The sequence below is a fragment of the Rhinatrema bivittatum genome, chromosome 1 (assembly GCF_901001135.1).
Source record: "Rhinatrema bivittatum chromosome 1, aRhiBiv1.1, whole genome shotgun sequence".
Taxonomy (NCBI): Eukaryota; Metazoa; Chordata; class Amphibia; order Gymnophiona; family Rhinatrematidae; genus Rhinatrema; species Rhinatrema bivittatum.
This window is the reverse complement of record NC_042615.1, coordinates 752,524,804-752,549,334: the sequence shown is the minus strand read 5'-3', so window position 1 is coordinate 752,549,334 and position 24,531 is coordinate 752,524,804. Positions and strand designations below refer to the sequence as shown.

Genomic DNA, 24,531 nt, shown 5'->3' with positions numbered 1-24,531 from the left:
GGGCCTGTCATACCCTGCTACCTCCTGACTTGTCCCCACAAACAAAACTGGGACCTGTCATATCCAGATGCCTCCTGACTTGTTCCCTAGCAAAGAAAATGGGTTCAGTCATACCCTGCTCCCTCCTGATTTGTTTCCATGAACCACACTGGGGTCTGTCATACCCTGCTACCTCTTGACTTATCCCCATCAACAAAACTGGAGCCTTTCATACCCTGCTGCATTCTGACTTGTCCCCATCAATAACACTGAGATCTGACTCAGCTAATCCTACTCTGTTCCCTATCAAACAAACGGCAACTGTCACACCCTGCTGCTTCCCAACATGTCCTCAGCTATCACACTGGAGCCTGTCACACCCTGCTGACTCCTCACTTGTCCCCATAAACCATACTGGGGTTAGACTCAGCTTACTTCCTCCTGACATGTCCCCATTAACCACACTGGATCCATCATACCATGCTACAATCTGTCTTGTCCCCATCAACAAAACTATGCTTGTCACCTCTAGCTGCCTCCTGACTTGTCCCCATTAATCACACTAGGGCCTGTCATACCCTGCTTATCCCCATCAACAAAACTGGAGCCTGTCATACCCTGCTGCATTCTGACTTGTCCCCACCAACCAAATTTGGCTCTGTCACACCCTGCTGCCTCCTGACTTGACCCTCATTAACAACACTGGGGTCTGACTCAGCTTACTTCCTCCTGATATGTCCCTATCAACAAAACTGGGGCCTGTCACACCCTGATGCCTCCTGACTTGTCCCCATCATCCATGCTGTAGTCTGACTCAACTTACTTCCTCCTGACATGTCCCCATCAACCATACTGGAGCCTGACTCACCTGGTGCCTCCTGACCTGTCCCCATCAAGAAAACTCGGGCATCTCACAGCCTGCTGATTTCTTACTTGTCCTAATCAACCACACTGGGGTCTGACTCAGCTTTATTTCCTCCTGACATGTCCCTATCAACCACATTGGAGGCCTGTCACACCCTATTGCATCTTGACTTGTCCCCATCAATGACACTAGGGTCTGACTCTGCTTACTTCCTCCTGACATGTCCCCATCAACCACAGTGGGGCCTGACATACCCTGCTGCCTCCTGACTTGTCCCCATCAACAAAACTGGGGCCTGTCATACCCAGCTGCCTCCTGACTTGTCCCCAACAACATAAATGGGGTCTGTCATTACCTGCTTCCTCCTGATTTGTTTCCATGAACCACACTGGAGCCTGTCACAACCTGCTGCCCATCAACATGTCCCCATCAACAACACTGTGGTTGGAGTTGCTAACTTCCTCCCGACATGTCCCCATCAGAACACTGGGGGCCTATCATTCCCTGCTGCTTCCTGACTTTTTCCCATCAATCATACTGGCATCTGACTCAGTTTACTTCCTCCTGACACATCCCCATCAACCATACTGGCGCCTGTCACACTCTACTGCCTCCTGGTTTGTCCCCATCAACAAAAGTGGTACCTGTCACATCCTGCTGCCTCCTGACTTGTCTCTATCAACAAAACTGGGGGCTGTCATACCCTTCTTCCTCCTGATACATCCCAACCTCAATCCTCGGCTCTGTCACACCCTTCTTTCTTCTGACACATCCCCAACCACAACACTGGAATCTGTCCCACCCTTCTTCCTCCTGTCACATCCCCAACTACAACACTGGGGCTTCAATCCTCCTGCTTCCTCCTGGCATGTCTTCAACAACAACACTGAGGCCTGTCACATCCTCCTTCCTCCTGATATGTCCTCAACCACAATCAGGCTTACCTGATTATGGTTGTGTCTTCACCTGGGAAGACTGTTTCCTAGCAACTTGCTGGTTTCAGCCCAAGCTTCTCTTTTGTCCAGCAGGAGATATGCAAACCTTGGCTTGCATTACACCCATTCAATGACTCTGTAACTATAATGTAGAAATGTTTATGTTAAATTTGTAGTTTTTTTTATGTTATGTAAAACCATATAAGGCATTATTGAAAAAAGGATTTTGTACCTATGAAATAAAAACTTTTATTGAATAATGCCCACAGAAGCAAGCCATAGACTGCAGGTTTTTGTGACAAGCAATACTACCCTAATCCCCTAAACCGTCCACCCCACCCTCCCCGCCAAAAATAAAAAAAGAAAATAAATTGGGTATCAATGCCTTAGCTTTTACCTTTATAAAGTTATCAAACTAATCAAATTATGTTTCTCTTAATTATTATGGTTCCATTATCTAGTCATGTAAAATTTACATTTAGCTTTGTCATATGTACTATTTGGGGAGTTTTTCAGAATATTATCTGTTAAATGGCTGATAAATCAGCAATGCTATTACATTGTTAATTGGCTTAATATCTACAGGGCAGGATTTACTGAACAGTTTTCCTACAGAATGGCTTTGCTAGTGTGCATGAATAACACCACATGTTATTTTTCACAGGGATCGTCTTCGCACAACCACCAATGTACTGGGAGACTCGCTGGGAGCAGGAATCGTTGAACACTTGTCTAGGCATGAGCTGAAGAACAAGGATCCTGAGATGGGTAACTCAGTCATTGAGGAGAATGAAATGAAGAAACCGTACCAACTGATCTCCCAGGAAAATGAGAATGAAAAGCCAATAGACAGTGAAACCAAGATGTAAGAAGGGGAATCTGGAGATTATATATTCAGCTAGTAGAATTTTTAAACAGTTCTATTTCCTTTCACTCATTCATCTTTTCCTTTCAACAAACATTCTCCCAGTATGATAGTGCTGAGAAAGAATTGATCAAAACCCTTCAAAATTAGCAGGAATCAAGATGTTTATTTACATCCCACCTTAAAAACTAGCAGATTATCATATTGGTCCAGCTAGGAATGCCCTCACTGAGAAATAAAGATTTGTCTTTTATATCAGAAAGAAAGGGCTGTATGTTAATACTGTAAATGTGTTCTGATTGCTCTAAACTGAGAAGTCTAATAACTACAAGGTAGACTACTAAAAGAGGCTACAGATTCTAATCTGCAATCTATGGCTAGCCTGAAGGTTCTCGTGGACCATTTACATGGAAATGCCCACAGCTGCCTCTGGATTGCCCATGAATCCCTTGACATCCGCAGCTTTTCAACAGTCTGCACTATATCAATGACTACGAATGTTTTTAGTTTTTAAAATGGGCATAATTGTATTTCGTATATCCCCTCTTCATACTAAAGAGATCAGATTAATACGATCTGGGAATGATCCAGGAGGGTTGGATTTCCAAGAATATGAGCTGCAAATCTCTATCTTGGGTTGGTTTGTATTTCCCCTTCTGAATTGCATAGTAAATGGCACAAGAATGAGTGTTCTCACAGTATTTCAACCTCTAATCCTTGTGTACATACACTGCTTGATCTCCACTACCATTTTAAATCAGTTTTCAGTGAAGGAGGATGGGTCAGGCTAGGAAGGAGTGTGAGACATATAAGAAAGACAAAAAAAAAGGGGGGGAAACTGAACAAAGCAAAGAGAAAGTAAATATCAATGATTAAAGAATGAATAAGAGAAATGAAATTAAAGAAACAGAATATATATTGGAGAAGGAGAGGGGAGGGGGCTGTTACTGATACCGGGAAGAAGAGAAACAGCCTGCTTCCTGGCAGACGTAGCTTGTGCTTGCAGTGATAATTACCTGAACATTTCCTTCACCATCCTTAGAGAACAACGAGAAAGATAGTGTATACTCTGACCAGCTGGCACTGTATACATAGCTGCAAAGCAGCTAACACTAGGTAGCATTGACTCTAATAAACACCCGCTCTACTTCTATATCTTATATCCTATGCTGATGCCGATTGTCACCTTCTTCAATTTAAACTAAGGCCTATTCAGTTTCAGTTTTTGGGCCCTGAACTGTACGAATGTTTTACTTTAGGTGCGTAATGGAAGAAGACCTTTTAAGAAAGTAGGCCCCCTATAAGAAGGAACGCACACTGTGGGGAAACTCTGCTTCTGGAGAAACTTTGGCAGTATCTTCTGCCTTCACACAAGCCATTAGTTGAATTTTTGATCACAGCTGGCTTCCCCCAAAGGCATGGAAAGGGGATCCCAAGTTTTTATTTTGTATTTCCTCCATATATATCTATTGGATTAAGTTTTTAAAAAAAAATTCTGTTTGATTCGGTTGCCTCTGATTTTTTAAATAAGATTTACTTCTACATTCTAGCAAAATACATACTCTTAGAAATTACTCCAAGTGATGTGCAAATCCTTATCAAACTGTAAATGGCAGGGTGGAGTGGCAAAACCCTAAACAAATCACAGAGGCTCACAGATCCTGGATTGGAAAATTTTGGCTTGGCTCATCTTTAACTTTTTTTTTTTTTAAAAAAGTAATTTACATCATGATAAAGGAAAAAATGAAGCTCCTAACATGAAAGAAGTTAGTTCTTTACCTTTGCATACTACAGAAACACAGAATGATAAAAGATGCAAGGAAAATAAGACACATTTTAAGTTCTGGAAGTCAAAAAACACCCATGCCTCAAATAGGAAAGTATTCTCATCTCTTACAGAGTCAAAAATATTAGTAAGAATACACTTTTTAAAGACAAATATTATTATTTTTATTATTATTTTGGAAGCCAACTATTTTTGTAATTGGATTTTCTGGAAACTTTTAGATTTTTTCAAAGAAAAAGAATATTTCTATATAAGGATTAACTGAAGACCTGGTTAGCAATGCGGGAAATAAAGTGCCACCTAATACTTGCAAGGGATGGTGGCTACCATCGCCTTCCTGCTTCTATTTCACCATCTTGTTCACCTGCTCACATCCACTGTATTGACAAGGCTTTCTTGAGGAAGCACCATGTCTGGAAAATAGTTTCCATCATCAGCAATGCAGCATTCCTCGCAGGATGAGGGCGTTGTTGGAAATACTACAACCGTCCCCGTCCCCGTCCCCCCCCATCCACGGAAGTGGAATGTTCTGAGATGGCAAACCAGTGCCATGTGGGATGTAGTACCAAGACAAGGGTAAGCAGTAGGATTGCACCCTGCTCTGTACAGCTGTGCTACCCACTGCAGCTCCAACTAAATAGAGGACTATTGCTCTTAAGAAAGGGAACATCTTAAACAATTGGTCACCTTGTTATATTGTGAAAGGAGAAAAATTAAATTAAAAAGTAGTATTACAGTGAAAATCCAAATTTGTATGAAAAAGGAAGAAGATGTAGCGCCTTCTTCCAGAGTGATACAAGAAAAGAACAAAAGGAGCTGCAAGTCTGCCTGCACCTTCAGCCTTTTCTGTTCTTTCCAGTGAAGCCCAGTTTATATAAGTAATGGTTTTTAGATGTGAGACTGGAAAATGGTATCAGTGCAGTAAGCATGGAGAAGCACAAATCTGGGGGGGGGGGGGGGGTTTATTGTTTGCTCATCTTTGTTTTTGTAAAAACTGAAAAGAAATTAAAAGAAAAAATAAGGAATTCATTCACTTCTCATTTCAGAATACCACAGCTCACCAAACCTTTAAGACTGACAGTCATAGCTTTTTATCTCCAAAAGCTAGACGAGAACTAGAAAACATTAACTGTGATGTACATATTAATGTGTGCGTTCAGTTCCAGGCAGGTCTTTTCTTGTATTAGCAAAGGGGGCTCACTTTAATTCAGAGGTCATTTGAAGATTAAATGGATGCCTTTAAAACAAAAGAGAGTTGTGTCTGAATTTCCAAAAGTGGGAAAGCATGAACTTTTTATTATTTTGCTAACAGAATGAAACTCTAGAATGCAGGCACACATCCTGATATATGATTACAGATATTTTTATATAGATACAGTATATGTGTATAAAGATGTTAACTTTAGCATACATGGAGTAACAATTTAATTTCCTTTGAGGCTCTATGTAGAAATGAACTACAAAGACGTAATGTAAATGGTTGTCTTTTTATGACAGCAGTTGAGAAACATAAAGTGTCATGTGATCTCTCTCTTTTTATTGTTTTTGTACTAACTTATGGAAATCAGGTACTATAGAAATACCATCGCCAAAACCTCATTTGGATCTGCATGTATATGCATCCAGTGTGGACTGAGAAGCATTACGTTGTAGGTGTATGTTCAATAAAAGAAATAGTTTACATTATATTTCTGTCTTGTGTTCTTCATAATGTTATTTTTAAGTCCATCTATGCATTTCTTTTAGGGTAATTCAGTGGACCTGATTTTCTCGTTTTGGGTCCACTGAAAGAAAGCTTTATTGAATAAGACCTAATAAATCTACCATATGGCCAGACTAGATAGGCCATATGGTCTTTTTCTGCCATCATGTTTCTATGGCTCTATGATTTATTTATTTATTTTTAACTTTTATATACCGATCTTCTTGTATAGAATACAAATCAAACCGGTTTACAGTGGAACAACTAACTTTGCATGAAAGCTTACATAGAACCAAACAACATAGAATATACTTTGCATAGATAACAATAAATACAATATATACTTTGCATGGAAAACAATAAATAGAAAGGGCTATGAATGCACCAAAGACTAACTAAATTGATAAATAAATGAGGTACAGAGACTTAATAAATGAGATGCAAGAGGCATGGAAATAGGCTGAAGAGGGATCCAGAAGTTGAGTGAAGCAGAGTCATGCTCAAGTGTTCCCTCCTTTAGCAAAACTACATCTATCTCTTATTACACTTCACCTCATTCCTAACAAAAGAACACATCAAACATTCTTGGAAGTTGAGGAAAAATTCCCATATGAATAACTGACATGGAATCATGATTATTCTTTGCATACAGTTTTTATTTTTAGGGATTTAGAGATCAATGTAATAAACCATATAAACGTCAAACGACTGAAATATGATGTCATCTTGTCACCCTATTTTCTTATAGTTTCCTATAAAATATAGCACAGGACTGACCTCATACAGATGGCTCTCTCCTGTGATGGCCTTTAGTTCCCTCTAAGCCTGACCTGCAGTTTACCACAGTATTGTCATGAACAAAAGAGAAAATGTTAGGCTATTGTATTAAGGTCGGTCAGACCCCTATGTGATAGTGGGTCAATGAACCCTAGTATTTTTAGTGACAATCTGAGGGCCCTGTCTTACAATCTTTCCACCTTTCTGCATCCCTCCATTGATCTCCTTTCATACTTCCTGTCTGCATTCTGCTTTCTCCCTCACTTAAACTTCCCTCATTCATTCTATCTATACTTCTTACCTCTACCTAAGTGAACAGTTCAAGACCTACATTTACAGGAGTTTAAACTAGATAAGTGGGGTGACAGATGAAAGCTGATCGAATTGGGTTCTCACTCCCAACAAACATGAGGTTATTGAAGAAAAAAATCAAAGTGTGCATTTATTTATTTATTTACTTACTTAAAACATTGATATTTGGGTATCTCACAAAACTACCTATGAAAACTGAAAACCAGGCAGAACAGGGTATGGAAGAGGACAGAAGCAGGGCAAGTATGGGGATATATGGAGAGAAGAAAAAGGAAGAAGAAACACAAGGATGGCTAGGTGCACAAATGTTCATAGTATGAGTAACACAATTTCATATTTATTTATTTATTTATTTATTTATTCATTTCCATTTGATATTCTGCCTTTACCTAGAAAAATTACAAAGTAGATTACAAAGAAAGATGTGAATTATATTGCATAGGCCAGGGGGTGAATACATAAAAAAAACATATAACTGAGAATTGAACAATGTAAACATATAAGTAGCAATACATGGTGTACACTGATTTTGTGATTATAGGGAGGAGGATACCTAGCAATAAGATGGCTGAGGCAAGTCTAGACATTTTTTTCTGTCTAGACTTGTGATTTAATGAGTTCTTTGATTTGCACTTAGTCAGACCAGGTTATATTCTGTTCCTGGAAGGACAAGGTAGGCAGAAAAGGAGAAGGAAGATGTAAAAAATAATAGTAAAGTAAGAGACTTACTGGAGGTATAGGAGGCACTGTGGGGGTGTCTTGGAAAGGGATGATGGCATTTCCATGTAAACCAGTGTAATCTACAGACCTTTGGCATAGATAGAACCTTTGCCTAGAGATCTAAGGACATGCCATACTGCCTCAATTCAGGATTTTTTTACATTGTGCGTATCAAAAAAAATCTACTCATTAGAATTGTGGCTAAGTGACCCAACACAGCACATTTCATCAGGTTGTCACTGGTGAAGCCTATCCCACCAGTCCAAAGATGGCTGCTGCTGAAGTGGACTAGTTGAGCCCATCTCACTAGGGCAAAGACAAGTGCTGTTTGTTGTGTCCGTTGGTCTTCGATGGCTTCACCCTGCCTACCTCTCTCTACTTGTGGCTCCTCCCGCTCACCTTGGACTGATGGTCGCCACGGCATCTGTTTGCCGACCTCTCCGGTGTCCCCGGACCGGCTTTGGTGCTGCCTCCCGCCATGCTCCTTCAAGGTACCTCTAGGGCGCGCGAGCGCATGCTGCCCTCTTCTTTATTTCCAGGTTGGCGTGTACCTCAGGGGCGTCCCCTTGTTCTGATGTCATGTCTCCAGGGTATATCTGCTTACTACATTTGCTAGCTCATTGAGTTAGCAACCGGAATTCATACTGATGGGATTCGCTTTCCGTTCTTAAGCTACTCTGTCACTCCAGCTCTCTATTGGAACTCTTACAACCCTTCGGGGTCACTAACGGGGTACCTGTTCCTCAGGGGCCTCTCTGCTTCTTTCAGGTGCTATCAGGAAACCGGTACTCGCTCCTTGAGGGCCCATGTTCCCTGTGTCGCTGCCTGCAGCTTCTACCTTCTACTTGGAAGAACTAACTACAGTCAACATCTGTGAGTACAAGAAACATCTCACTCTACAGTACTGCTTCGCCGGAATCAGGTACTCGCTCCTCGAGGGCCTGCCCTCTGCTCCGGTGCCAGACCTTTCGTCTAGTGGAACCTTGGTTACTGCTAGTGAGTACAACGCTACCGAGTCTCTCTGCAGTAAGGGATCAGGTACTCGTTCCTCGAGGGCCTGTTCTCCCTGTCTTGGAGCTCTCCTATTCTACTTGGGATTCTGAATGCTAATTCTATTGAGTGCTCATAACTCTCAGTCTTTTTCCACTACAGCACTGCTGACTGAGGAACCGTTCCAGCGTTCTGAGAGAGACGCGCCCAGCCAGGCTCTACAACCACTACTCACTACTGCCACATCTGCTGGTTCCAAATACTGTTTAATAAAAGATTCAAATCTGTGTTTGTCTGTCCGGAGTTTAGTCTGACACTGTGGTCCCTCTCGGGACTGCCCCCCGTGGGCATGGTCAGCTGCCACAGTGTCCAAGGATCCACCCAAACACCAATAACCATAACAGTTTGTTAACTCCATGGATTTGGCTCAGCTCAACGCCTTGCAGGCCATTCCAGGCCTGGCCTTGCACGTTGCTGAACAACAAGGCGCATTGGAGAAATTAACTACAGAATTTCATCAGCTGCACACACAGAAGAATCAAAGGTCAGTTACCTGAAGTAACTATAAAGACTATTGTGCCTCTTGCTGCTCCAGTACGCTTTTCTGGAGAGATTCACAGAACAAGAGGCTTCTTAAACCAGTGTTGTATGCATTTTGCATTGCAATCTACTCATTTCCTCACAGCCTATGCAAAACTACTTATATTCTATCCTACCTGGATGGAAGGGCTTTTACTTGGGCTTCCACCCTGTGGGAACACAAAGACCCTATACTTCAGGATTTTGACGGATTTATGGACTTGTTTAAATCTGTTTTTGATGATCCTGCCCGGTATACTGTTGCTGGTTCTACGTTGGTGGACCTGAAGCAAGGCAACCGACCTCTGGCTGATTTCGCTATAGGGTTCAAGACTCTTGCGACTGAGTTACATTGGGACCCTAGATGCCTGAAAACTCTCTTCTTCAAAGGTTTGGATTCCCACTTGAAGGACAAGCTGGCTGCTCATGAAACACCTGACTTGCTGGATGAGCTAGTGGCCTGGCTACTAGAATTGATCACCAGCTTCATGATAAGGTACTAGAGCTCAAGCCTTGTAAAGGACCTGTTCAGAAGGAGGTTCGTACTAAGCCTGCACTCAGGATGGTTCCATTGACTCCCGTTGCCAGTAAAGAAGAACCGAGGCAACTTGGTCGCGGACACCTGACATCCAAAGAGAGAAGACTTCGGAAGAGGAATGGATTGTGCATGTGCTGTGGACAAGCTGGTCATGCAGTCCAAACATGCCTGATATGTCCGGGAAATGAACGGGCCTAAGTCCTGCGGGAGGACTCTTCTTAGGCCTCACTACGCCCTCTCCTCTGCTCTCTCTCCCTGTCTCTCTGATCTGCGGACCGTTGGAGTTTCAGACTCCTGCCCTGGTGGACTCAGGGGCAGGAGGTAATTTTATTCTTCAACGTTTAGTGGAACACTTGAGGATTCCTCTCACCACTATGAAGACTCCACTACTCTTATCATCTATACATGGGGAGCCTTTACCGGGTGCTGTTACCCGTTGTACCAAACCGGTATCTCTCCGCAACGGCGCTCTCCATACCAAACAGATTTCCTTCTTTGTGTTGGAGAAGGCCATGCACTCTATCATTCTTGGGTTACCCCGGTTGCAGCTGCATATGCCGCAATTCAATTGGGCCACATTGGAACTCTCCCGTTGGGGCCCAGAATGTCATGACAGATGCTAAAAGGAGGTTACTCCTATCATCTGTATGCCTATTACCCTAGTGATGCCAGGACTGCCGCCTCAGTATGCATCATTTTGTGATGTGTTCTCCAAAGAAGCTGCTGACATCCTTCCACCACATAGATCTTATGACTGCGCCATAAGACTGAAACCTAATGCTGAACCTCCTAAAGGACATGTTGGGATTCCTGCTTGAAGGACAAGCTGGCTGCTCGTCAATATATATTAGGGATGTGAATCGTTTTTTGACGATTTAAAATATCGTCCGATATATTTTAAATCGTCAAAAATCGTTAGGGCCACGATACAATACCAATTCCCCCGATTTATCGTCAAAAAATCGTAAATCAGGGGAAGGGGGAGGGCAGGAAAACCGGCACACTAAAACCCCCTAAAACCCACCCCCGACCCTTTAAATTAAATCCCCCACCCTCCCGAACCCCCCCCCCAAATGCCTTAAATTACCCTGGGGTCCAGCGGCGGTCCATAGCTAAATCGGGGGAAGGGGGAGGGCAGGAAAACCGGCACACTAAATCCCCCTAAAACCCACCCGCGACCCTTTAAATTAAATCCCCCACCCCCAAATGCCTTAAAGTACCCTGGGGTCCAGCAGCGGTCCGAAACGGGCTCCTGCTGTTGAAGCGTGTTGTCTTCAGCCGGCGCCATTTTGCAAAATGGCCGCCGCAAAATGGCGGCGGCCATAGACCAACACGATTCGACCGCAGGAGGTCACTTCCGGACCCCCGCTGGACTTTTGGCAAGTCTTGTGGGGGTCAGGAGGCCCCCCCAAGCTGGCCAAAAGTCTCTGGGGGTCCAGCGGGTGTCCGGGAGCGATCTCCTGCCGCGAATCGTTTTCCGTACGGATAATGGCGCCGGCCATACGCGTATGGCCGGCGCCATTTTCCGTACGGAAAATGGTGCCGGCAGGAGATCGACTGCAGGAGGTCGTTCAGCGAGGGTTCCGGACCTCCGCTGAACGACCCGCTGAACGACCTCCTGCAGTCGATCTCCTGCCGGCGCCATTTTCCGTACGGAAAATGGCGCCGGCCATACGCGTTTGGCCGGTGCCATTATCCGTACGGAAAACGATTCGCAGCAGGAGATCGCTCCCGGACGCCCGCTGGACCCCCAGAGACTTTTGGCCAGCTTGGGGGGGCCTCCTGACCCCCACAAGACTTGCCAAAAGTCCAGTGGGGGTCCGGAAGCGACCTCCTGCGGTCGAATCGTGTTGGTCTATGGCCGCCGCCATTTTGCGGCGGCCATTTTGCAAAATGGCGCCGGCTGAAGACAACACGCTTCAACAGCAGGAGCCCGTTTCGGACCGCCGCTGGACCCCAGGGTACTTTAAGGCATTTGGGGGGGTTCGGGAGGGGGGGGATTTAATTTAAAGGGTCGGGGGTGGGTTTTAGGGGGATTTAGTGTGCCGGTTTTCGGCCCGTTTCAGACCGCCGCTGGACCCCAGGGTAATTTAAGGCATTTGGGGCTGGGGGATTTAATTTAAAGGGTCGGGGGTGGGTTTTAGGAGGATTTAGTGTGCCGGTTCACGATTTTAACTATTTTCACGATATTCTAAACACCCAAACGGCAACGATACGATTCCCTCCCCCTCCCAGCTGAAATCGATCGTTAAGACGATCGAGGACACGATTCACATCTCTAATATATATTGCTTTTCAGTATATATTGCTTTTCAATATATATATAAATGATCTGGAAAGGAATACGACGAGTGAGGTTATCAGATTTGCGGATGATACAAAATTATTCAGAGTAGTTAAATCACAAGCAGACTGTGATAGATTACAGGAGGACCTTGCAAGACTGGAAGAATGGGAATCCAAATGGCAGATGAAATTTAATGTGGACAAGTGCAAGGTGTTGCATATAGGGAAAAATAACCCTTGCTGTAGTTACACGATGTTAGGTTCCATATTAGGAGTTACCACCCAGGAAAAAGATCTAGGCATCATAGTGGATAATACTTTAAAATCGTCGGCTCAGTGTGCTGTAGCAGTCAAAAAAGCAAACAGAATGTTAGTAATTATTTGGAAGGGAATGGTTAATAGAACGGAAAATGTCATAATGCCTCTATATCACTCCATGGTGTGACCGCACCATGAATACTGTGTACAATTCTGCTGCTGAAGTGGACTGGTTGAGCCCATCTCACTATGGCAAAGACAAGTGCTGTTTGTTGCGTCCGTCGGTCTTCAACGGCTTTACCCCGCCTACCTCTCTCTACTTGCTCCTCCCGCTCACCTTGGACTGATGGCCGCCACGGCATCTGTTTGCCGATCTCTCAGGTATCCACGGACCGGCTTTGGTGCTGCTTCCCACCATGCTCCTTCAAGGGACCTCTACGGCGCGCGAGCGCACGCTGCCCTCTTCTTTATTTCCAGGTTGGCACGTACCTCAGGGGCGTCCCCCTGTTCTGATGTCATGTCTCCAGGGTATATCTGCTTACTACATTTGCTAGCTCGTTGAGTTAGCAACTGGAATTCATACTGATGGGATTCGCTTTCCGTTCCTAAGCTACTCTGCCACTCCAGCTCTCTACTGGAACTCTTACAACCCTTCGGGGTCACTAACGGGGTACCTGCTCCTCGGGGGCCTCTCTGCTTCTTTCAGGTGCTATCAGGAAACCGGTACTTGCTTCTTGAGGGCCCATGTTCCCTGTGTCGCTGCCTGCAACTTCTACCTTCTACTTGGAAGAACTAACTACAGTCATCATCTGTGAGTACAAGAAACATCTCTCTCTACAGTACCGCTTCACCGGAATCAGGTACTCGCTCCTCGAGGGCCTGCCCTCTACTCCGGTGCCAGACCTCTCGTCTAGTGGAACCTTGGCTACTGCTAGTGAGTACAACGCTACCGAGTCTCTCTGCTGTAAGGGATCAGGTACTCGCTCCTCTAGGACCTGCTCTCCCTGTCTTGGAGCTCTCCTATTCTACTTGGGATTCTGAATGCTAATTCTATTGAGTGCTCATAACTCTCAGTCTTTTTCCACTACAGCACTGCTTACTGAGGAACCGTTCCAGCGTTCTGAGAGAGACGCGCCCAGCCAGGCTCTACAACCACTACTCACTACTGCCACATCTGCTGGTTCCAAATACTGTTTAATAAAAGATTCAAATCTGTGTTTGTCTGTCCGGAGTTTAGTCTGACACTGTGGTCCCTCTCGGGACTGCCCCCCGTGGGCATGGTCAGCTGCCACAGTGTCCAAGGATCCACCCAAACACCAATAACCATAACAGTTTGTTAACTCCATGGATTTGGCTCAGCTCAACGCCTTGCAGGCCATTCCAGGCCTGGCCTTGCGTGTTGCTGAACAACAAGGCGCATTGGAGAAATTTACAGAATTTCATCAGCTGCACACACAGAAGAATCAAAGTTCTACATCTAGTAATGAAGGTCAGTTACCTGAAGTTTGGCCTGACACTGTGGTCCCTCATGGGACTGCCCCCCATGGGCATGGTCATCTGCCACAGTGTCCAAGGATCCACCCAAACACCAATAACCATAACACTGTTGAAACAATCTGGTGGCGCCCATCCAGCCAAGCTGAAGAAGATGTGGCCAGGAGCCCCGATCTGGGCAATAGAATCCAATGACTCCATGCAGCAGTAAATGGCTAGTATGCCATTGATTCAAACATAAAGGGACCATGTTAATTCAAGATCATCTTATTGTAGGCCAAAATTGTACATATGACTGTAATGAAGGATGATATCCTACTGATGGAACATTTTAATCTGTCAAATGTTGACTGGATCATCCAAGAAACAGAAATAGAGAAATCCTGGACTCTCTTTAAGGAATGCAGGGATATGGGGATCATATATTTAGAAATGAGGAAATGTTCCTAAAGTCAAGCAGGTGATCACCTGAGATTAAGTGATTATCAGACAATGTGAGTTAAAATAAGAGTAAAGGCAGACATGGATCCTACTAAGATCTGGTCCCTGGACTTCAAGAGAACCAACTTTGCTAAGATAGAGCAGTACCTGAAGGAGGCATTTTTTATAGGGTGGGGAAATCTTTGTGAAGCAGAACAGTGGGATAAACTAAAAGAAGCTAGTAATTGCAACAAATCTTTATGTAAGGAAAGTAAATAAAAGTAAGACAAAAAGAGACCAGTATGATTTTCAAAAGAGGTAGCTGAAAAATAAAGGCTAAAACATTAGCATTCTGTAAGAATAGTGGACACCTAGGCTGTGGTGTGGTTGATATAGCCTGTAGACTAACCTACTAGGCCCTCGCTGACAGCTGGTGAGCATGCCTGAACTGGGACAAGACAGGAAATTCACCTATACCAGCCCTGCTCCCTGCGGGTTGATCAGGACTTATTCAAGGGTCCCTACAGGGCATATAGAATAAGAGAGTCCGGAGCAGGGCCAAGGTCAGTACAATCAGAGGTTGAGGCAGCAAGCAAGCAAGACGTAGGCAAGATCTACAGCTAAGGTCAGAGGTAGGTGGCAGGCAGGAGAGTAGTCCATTCTGTAGCAGAGGTCAGTACTGAAGTCAGGCTGGAGATAGGATAGGCCGGAGGAACAGGACAAGGATGGTTGGTATGATGAAGTAAGGCAAGTCAGAGAAGACCAGGCAGGTTGGATGAAGCAAGACAGGCTGGACAAGACAAGGCAGACTCAGGAACCAAGGCAGGATCAGGGACTCAAAAGCAAGTGCAACACGTATTGCAACCATGCAGGAAGACCTGTTGCTGAGACAAGGAAGGGAGCACAGCTGGAGTCTTTATACCCAGCAGCTTAATGTCATCAGAGCACGCCAGCCAAGCTGTTTCCCACCGCAGTGACTACAAAGGATGCCACGCCACACACACATGCGCCTAGGAAACCCAAAGAGCAGGGATGCTGGTGGCGACATGATGATGTTCTTGCCACTTCAGAAGCAGTCTGCATCCTGGGGTGAGTGCTATCGGTCGCAGGACCACCTCACAACTGGCAAACATTACACATTCAGAAACTACAGGAGGTCTCAGAAAGGGGAGAGCAAGGAAGCATATCTGGAAAAACCAGTAGAAGCAGGGGATGGAGGAATGATTGGAGGGAAAAATAGCTAAGGCAGTAAAGCATGGTTTGAAGACTTTTTCAGATATGTCAGAGAAAGAAGGAAAGGTAGGAGTATGACAAAGACTGAGAGGTAGAGAGAAGAAATGTTTAAAATATGACAAGAAGAAAGCAGAAAAACTCATAAAGCAGTTTTTTGGCAAAAATAAGAGAATCTTACCTCTCATTTGTGAGTGTGCACCTAAAAGAGTTAGCAGAGGAAGATCTGTGGGGACAGCCATGCTCTGAAAAAGGAAATATAGAAAGGAAAGAGGAGTTAACTAAGATGGTGTAACGGGTCCAGTTAACCAGAACTTCCTTCGCTGCTGTGACACCACTTACTAGATAAGTAATCTGCAATGACTCTGCTTCTGGTTTGACTCCTCTGTCACAGTATAGTCCCCACATCTGATAGTGGTGCAGTGGGGATCCAGCAAGATGAAGTGATTAATTTTGGTTTCTAACCAATGTTACGATATCAACAAAGGAGATGTAACTGTTGTGAGACACTTTTGATGATGAAGCTGAGGTCAGTTCATAGTATTAAGGAGTGAGAGCCAAAGGTGACGCATATCATAAATCGGCAATGTCTAACCTGGAGTTTTATAGTGTGGGCTGCAGGAAGGGAAGCACACGTTGCCATCGTTTTTGGTTATGTTGTGGTAATGAAGTATTTGTAAATGTCTTTGGAAGTTATGTCTCATGTAGGAAGAAGATAGCATGGTGGAGAATTGTTCCTCCTGAGGAAGCCTGTTTTGGGCAAAACGATGGACCCTTATTGGGGTATATTTGAAAATGAGGGGATCATTGTGAAGAAGAGATTGGTGCCCCTTGATTGCTAGAAAACATCAGGCTTATAGTATTCTTATGCTCATTATATAAGTATTAAGTTTCAAGGGTATTAAACAGATATGAGTACAGATGAATTGTAGAATGTGTATGAGTACATGATAAGTAAAGTTGGTCATATGAGGTTTTGTAATACCATATGCCTTAATGTATATAATGTTTTAAATGCATGAAGGCATACTTATTGTATCTCTAGAAAGGATTATTATAGCTGAATTGTACAGATGTTCTATATACATAGTAAGTTTATATAGTTGTTAAGATATCTTGATCCTTATTATGTATAAATAAACTCATCTATATTGTATTTATGAGTACATTGTCTAAATTAAATATTGTGATTTGTATTTAAAAGTATGAGAAGTATTAAGGGAAAAGTAATTGTACCACATTGAAGTCTCACCTAGGAGAAAGTCACAGAAAACGTGAGCTACCTGGGTGCTAACTAATCATCAGATGTGCTGCTTTCCTTTCCTTTAATGGTGTCTTTCCTACTGAATACCCAGTCCTGCCCAGCACCCTACACCCTGCACCCATGATATTAGTAGTTAGTTGCTTTATTGATATACCACCTTCAGATAAAACATCAAAATGGTTAACAATAAAACTTTATACAATAGCATATAACAGAACAATAAAACACAATAAATACCAAATACAATAAAGTCCTCAATTAATATACAAAAAACTCAATAAATACAGTAAAATCCCTAACACTCAGGGCTTAATTTATGGGGGATCGGGCAGGAATGTAGTTCTGGCACTTCTTTTCAGGTTTAAGAGGCAGAGCAGCTGGGATGTTCTTCTCTAGCCAGTCTTCTCCAGGCAGCCTGCAGGGAAGAAAAGGAGAGGAAATGAGCCTGAGCACGCAGAAAAGAGAGCAGACACTCTGCTCCCTAATCCAGGCCCTTCCCTTTTGATCATCTCTTCCCCCCCCCCCCCCCAAAAAAAAAAAAGAAAGTGGACATTGCACAACAAACAACAGATACAAAATAGGTTTGAATTAGCACAAGTTTGAAACTTGTGACCAGGAGTGTCAATTGTCAATGCTTCAACCCTGGCCTTGATGAATTGCACTATTGCAATGCTCACAACTTTCAAATTTATCCTGATTCACCCACTGTTTGTGTCCATTACCGAGGACTTAATTTCTGGCAGAATGACCCAGAATAGCATTCTGCCATCTTTTTTCTGGGACCTGAGAAAGCGGCGCAGAGCTGGCAATGTATATCAAGCCTGGCTCCCCTGCAGAAAAAGAACAGAGCCAGTAGCTGCATGGATCATTGATGCCCCTCCCCCAGCCCTTAGAGGAAGCAGAGAAAAACAGTGTTGGAGAAGTTTATCCCAAGACAAGAGCAGCTACATGGCTTTGATTCTTGTGCTATTTCCCAGCATAATTTAGGAGACTGTGAGGGACAACAGACAAGGTAAAAAAGACACAGGGTGAATGCCTGTCAACCCCATTGCTTCTGCCACGCCTGGGTGTTTTGGCTTCCTGTTTATCACGCTGTCATCCTAGGCCCTGCTACATCTGCTGCTGTCGCCAGACTAATGAGGGCAAAAGGCCTAAGAGAATAAATGAGGGGTTTTCCGTGGGGTGGGGTGAGTGAGTGAGTGAAGAGATTGGGGGAGGGAAAGGAGAATGAGTGATGGGTTGTGGAATGGCAAAAGAGTGAGTGAAGAGGTTGGAGAGGCTGTGGGTTGTGTGAGGAAGAAAGGGAAAGAGTGAGTCAGGGGGATAAAAGGTGCTTTAGAGTATAAATGAGGGGACTGGAAGGACTATGAGATGTGAATGAGATGATCAGAGTGGGGGGCTGTCTGTGAGTAAAGTAGTCAGAGGGGGGTGGAGAAAGAGTGAATGTCACAGACTGGCAGGCTGGAGTCAGGGAGCACCCCACAGAGGCAGTATAAAGATGCAGGACAGGATTAGAGCTGGTCTTCTGCCTAGCCAGCTCCCTCCTCCACAGGTTGACCCCATAGGTTTTGAAAGCCAGTAGGACTTGTCTCCTGTGGAACATCAGATGCACGGACTGGGAGCTGAGTATAGGCTGGGAACTGAGGTCAGGCATAGGCTAGACGAGACAAGGCTGGCTGGATGAGGCACGGCAGGTTAGACAAGATAAAGCAGGCTGGAAGCTGAGGGCAGGCACAGACTGAGAGTTGGATACAGGTACTGGCTGGACGCTAGATACAGGGACTGGCTGAGGGCTGGATACAGGTGTGGCCCCTTACCCTTGGTCTGGACTATGAATTACCCTTAGGCTTGGGGTGGGGAGTACCACAGGAGAAATTATATTTACTAAATTTACTAATATGATTTATCTCTAGGTTCATAGCTTGAGTGGGGGATGAGACAGGGTCTCAGTTACCCTGATACCACAATTCTGTGCCCTTCCCAAACAACCTCTCACTTGTGGCACCACAGACCAGATAAAATCATCACACCAGAATAAAACAGTAATTAACCCTTTTACTAGTACTGTGTAAGTAGACAGTAAATCCAATCAGAACATTAAATGGGAAAGTACAGTAGTGAAATATAATATAATATAAATATAGTATAAAATAACACTGGGTATGGCCTGCTAGCCAGGGCACCCAACATACTCATATGCATAATAAAAAATATGGAATACTAATAGAGAAAGGTTGAGGGAAAACCACTGAAAAGTACACAGCTTTCAAAAGCTGTCTTTAACCCTGAGTACTCAAAAAGGGGGGGGAGAAGGTTTCCCTTTCCTTTTCCTTCCCATTCTTAGCCAGAATAAGGTCTTAAAAGAAAAAAACGGCATAAGTGGCCCCCAAGGATCGCCATTGTTATCTGCAGTTCATCGCTGCACGATAATATGAGTATGGAACTGGAGAACGTCTACTTGAGTCCAGAAGCAAGGCTTCCACCTCCTATACCAGGGGTCAGGAACCTTTTTGGCTGAGAGAGCCATAATCGCCACATATTTTAAAATGTAATTCCATGAGAGCCATACAATATGTTTAAAACTAAATACAAGTAAATGTGTGCATTTTATGTAAGATCACACTTTTAAAGTACAATAAGTCTCTGAAAATATTACACCAGGCCTTAAGACACCAATACATCTCCTATTAGGAAAACGGACCAAGTCAGGCTGCTATAGAGTCCTACACAGAAACTACACGCCAGCAGAAAACCTCACCTGAATCACGTGCTGTCCCTCACCTAACATAGAATAAAGAGACCAAAACGCATAACAAGAAGCATGCAGACAAAAACTGAATTGGAAACTGCAACAAGCCAGAGTCTCTGTATGCAGTGTAACAAAGGAAAAAAGAAACATCACACATCCTTATAAAACAAATCAAGAAATATAAAATCATCAGCAGTAAAACTGTACTAACAAAAAGAACATATTTCGAAACAGCTGATGAGTGGAATATCCAATAATTAAAAACGCATATAAAACATTTCCAGATACCAACAAAATATTTCAAAATAGCAGACACAAAGACCCAGTAATGAAAAATAATAAGGATACAAAATTTTTTTTGCTCTGCATACCTGGGAACGTTTGATATCCAGGTGTCCTGAGATTGTTCTGAATTAGCAGGAGGCGGGGTGGTTTGCTTGGAACTTTCTCCTCTCTCAGTCACATACCAGCACTCTCACTCACACTGGCTCTCAATGACACACCTATACACACATGCTCTCAGTACTCACATATACACATGTTTTTTCTCTCTCACTTATATAGGCTCTTAATTACACATTTACACACATGCTGTCTATCTTTTCACGCTTACACACACACACAGGCTTTCAATCACATAAATACATGCTGTCTTTTTCTCTCACACACAGACTCTCATTCACATGCTTACAAACATGTCCTCTCTTTCTCTCATTTACACACAGGCTCTCAATCACATACTCACATGCTCCCTCACCTAAATCAGCTCTCAATCACACACAGACACACATGGTCTCTCTCATTTAAACACAGGCTCTCAATCACATAAACCAGCTCTCAATCACACACAGACACACATGATCTCTCTCTTACTTATACACACAGGCTCTTAATCATACATACACATGATTTCTCTCACACACAAAGGATCTCAATCATACACACATACTCTTTCACACAAACAGGTTTTCAATCACAAACTTACACATACAGGTTCCCAATGGTAAACTTACATTCATGCTCTCTCTCTCACAGGCAGGCTCTCAATCACAGACATACTCTCTTTCACATGTACAGGCTCTCAATCATTCACATACATGCAATCTCACACACACACACACACACACACACAGGCCCCCCCGCGGCCCGGAAGAGGAAGTGGAGAGTATCGGGTGCCTGCGCGGCAAGAATAGGCCACGCTAGTGCGCTCGGCATCGGCCCGAAGAAAAGAAGACTGCAGCGCGGCTCGGAGGAAAATGAAGAGGTTCAACCGCGGCCGATGGGACTCCGCCTCCGCGAGGGCTGAAAATGAAGAGGTTAGCGTTGGGAGGAGGCTGCTGCCGCTGCCGCGAGTTCCCGGGGTGGGGGAACTCGCGGCAGCGGCAGCAGCCTCCTCCCAACGCTAACCTCTTCATTTTCAGCCCTCGCGGAGGCGGAGTCCCATCGGCCGCGGTTGAACCTCTTCATTTTCCTCCGAGCCGCGCTGCAGTCTTTTCTTCGGGCCGATGCCGAGCGCACTAGCGTGGCCTCTTCTTGCCGCGCAGGCACCCAATACTCTCCACTTCCGGGCCGCGCGGGGGGGGGGGGGGCGGGAAGAAGAGAGCACGCCGGTGCCGCTGACTCCAGCTGTCCTGCCGAGTTCCGCCCGGGCTGACAGCATTTTAAGCCCAGGCGGAGGAGGACCGGAGAGCAGCTGGGTCAGCGGGAAAGTGTGGCGACTGTCTGCGAGCCAGATGCAGCCCTCAAAAGAGCCATATCTGGCTCGCGAGCCATGGGTTCCCGACCCCTGTCTTAGAGTGTCGGTATTTCCTCATATTTCTAGGGAGAGGCAGATCAGAAGGAAGCAATTTCTTCAATTAAAGCCTTGGGTTCTCTCACTTGGTGCCCTGTTTTTTTGGGGTGTTTTTTTTTTTTTTTAAATCTCCATATAAGTGTGTTATAACCTATCAGAGAAATAAGTTTGTTTTTGTGGATCCTCTACATTTGGAAACCTTTTTGATGGATAAATCCATTGGTTAATTTTAGGTGCTGGGAATTAGATGAGAGTTTAGTACAATCTGGCTGCTCCATAATGTGGACTACATTTAAGTGATGAGTTTTTTTGTTTTGTTTTTTTTTTACTGGTACTGATTGGTATTGATATTATTTGCATGTTACCATTTATTATGTGTTTCTTTTAAATATGTAGCATAATCAATAAAGAATTAATTATAAAAAAAGGGGGAGAAAGAGATCCACCTCAATGTCACCACTTTATAAAGGGTGTCCCCTGTCCCAAACACAAAATTGTGTGGAAAAAAATCAAGAAAATGAAGAATTTCCTCTTGATGGTGGCACTGGCTGGATGACAAACCAAACAGATGAGCACTGCTTCTCCAAATGGTTTACTTGATTTTAAACAGAAAGCTGGCCTGGTTTCAGTCTCTTACAGAAATATTATGGTCCAACAGCTTCTCTTTCCAAGAACTATCTAATGTGACTTACCTGCTAGCAAAGTTTTATGATTGATTTCAGCAGAAAAGCTGAAGCAGTTAAAATGAGATACTGAATTTGTGACAAAAGGCAAGGAAATAAACCTTCTCTCTCCTCTTCTAAGTTATTTTCTGTGCAAAGTTTAGATTGCTTAACTTATTTTCTTAGGAAAGTGATCCACCATGTGCTCCTGGGCCTGGATTTCTCTGGAAAGAAAGTCTCTCAGCTCCTGGCTCCTCTGTCCCTTGTTGGAATTTTACATTAGCTTGGCTATGAAGCAAGAACAGCTGCCTGTCTCTCTATTTTCTCAGTGCTCAGATTTCTTTCTTTCCCTCTCAATATTTAACTTTTCAGGAGAAGAACTGATTGCAGAGCTGCCAGATGCACTCTCTCTTCCTGGCTCCAACTCCTGGCCATCCCCACTCCTCACACAAATGCATGCATCTATGCCTATTGGAAGGCCAGGTTGAGGCAGCATGGTGGCATGGAATGCTGGGTCCAGCAGCATTCCTGACACCCTGATGTTAGGCTGCATTGGGGGCAACAAGAGAGACAAGACGGTGTGGGAGGCTGACTCTGGTGGCTTCTAGCCATGCTCAGACTGACCGGTATTGGGAATGAGTGCCACAACTCGCAGAACCTACCGTGTTTCTCATTTTCAGAGAAACATGGTAGGTTCTGCGAGCTGTGGCACTGCTTCAGCTTTTCAGCCGAAATCAATCATAAAACTTTGCTAGCAGGTAAGCCACATGAGATAGTTCTTGGAAAGAGAAGTTGTTGGACCATAATATTTACTCCGAAAAAAAGGTTAGGGCTTATTTTCAGGGGATGTCTTATTTTTTTTCCTTGGTTGGTGAATGAGCACAAGGCTAAGTCCGCCTCCTCTTTCATTCACCAATCAGATTCAGTTTTCGGCCCAGTGCAGAAAATTTCATTTTCCTGCGGTTCGGGTTGATTTTATTTCGGCTGCTGCACCCCCTCTCCCCCCCCCCCCCAGAAACGATACCCAAAACCCGCCCCAACCCTTCAAATTTGATTAATTAAAACTGGGTTTGTAAGGTAAAAAAACCAACCAAAATACCCAAACCCACCCCAACCCTTCAAATGTACTTCATTGCAACCCCCCCAACCTCCTGATCCCCCCACAACTTGCAGAAATTCCCTGGTGGTCCAGCAGGGGTCCCGGAGCAATCTCCCTCTCTCAGGCCATTGGCTGCCAGTAATGAAAAGGGCACCAATGGCCCTTTGCCAGCCGTCCATTGCTTCTACCATGTGACAGAGGCTGGCCAATGGCACCAATAGCCTGTCACATGGTAAGGGCAAAGGGCCATCGGTGCCATTTTGATTACTGGCAGCCGACGGCCTGAGAGTGGGAGATTGCTCCTGGGACACCCGCTGGACCACCAGGAAATGTTTGCAAGTTTTGGGGGGGGGGTCAGGAGGGTGGGGGGGTGCATTGAAGTAAATTTGAAGAGTTGGGGTGGGTTTGGGTTGGTTTTTTTTACAACCTCCGCCTGCTCCCCCAGGGTTTTGGGCCCCCCCCCCCAGGGACTTTCGGTAAGTCTGTGGGGGGGTCAGGCAAGTCTTGGGATGCAACTGCGCGTCCACCTATAACTAGGGCTTATTTTTGGAGTAGGGTTTATATTTCAAGCCCTACTCCAAAAATCCTGAAAATCAAGCTAGGGCTTATTTTCAGGATAGGGCTTATTATCGGGGAAACACAGTAGCAGTGGTCCAAGAATCTAAACCTCAATAATTGCATATCGGGGTGATATTGCACAATATTAGCAATATAGCATGTTATTTTGGCCCAAAACATGGCCCAGTTACAAAGAGCTACTTTGTATGCATTTTGCATGCATAAATCTTGCTAATATATGTAAAACAGCTAATTCATAGGTAATCTTTTGCTAAAAAATAATTCAGCTTGCCAAAAATGTGCAAGCTGTGTTACTGTATCTACAACTCGGGAGTTCTAGATATTCTCCCTCGGAAGCATCAAGACATTAATGCACGTTCTGATGCTCCCACACTGATATTTAAAGGGGACGCAATCTGAAAAATCTACTTAGCTGGCTAAGTCCAAACTTTTAGGGTCATTTTTCAAGGTGCGATAGCCCATTATCACGTGTGCGTTAGGGCATTATCGTATGTGATAGCGCCCTAACGCACACAACAATGGGCTTATTGCGGCGGTAAAATTAAAATTAGGGGAAAGGGTGGAGTTAGGGAGGAGTTTGGCAGGGGTTTAGGGAAATGGGGTGGTGGCACCACTGCTGGCGATAATGCTTTGGACATTATCGCCGGCAG

General features: G+C 44.3%; 1 protein-coding gene across 4 annotated transcripts in view; it reads left to right on the top strand.

Moving 5' to 3' along the window:
* The window catches only part of SLC1A3 (solute carrier family 1 member 3), a 326,416-nt gene extending 323,629 nt beyond the window's left edge, over window positions 1-2,787 (top strand). For all 4 annotated transcript variants that reach the window (XM_029578718.1, XM_029578735.1, XM_029578727.1 and 1 more), the window contains one exon: window positions 2,444-2,787. In XM_029578718.1, coding sequence (XP_029434578.1) covers window positions 2,444-2,648 — 205 coding nt within the window. In that variant the 3' untranslated portion in view covers window positions 2,649-2,787. The remainder of the gene's footprint in view (window positions 1-2,443) is intronic.
* The last annotated feature ends 21,744 nt before the right edge of the window (window positions 2,788-24,531 follow it).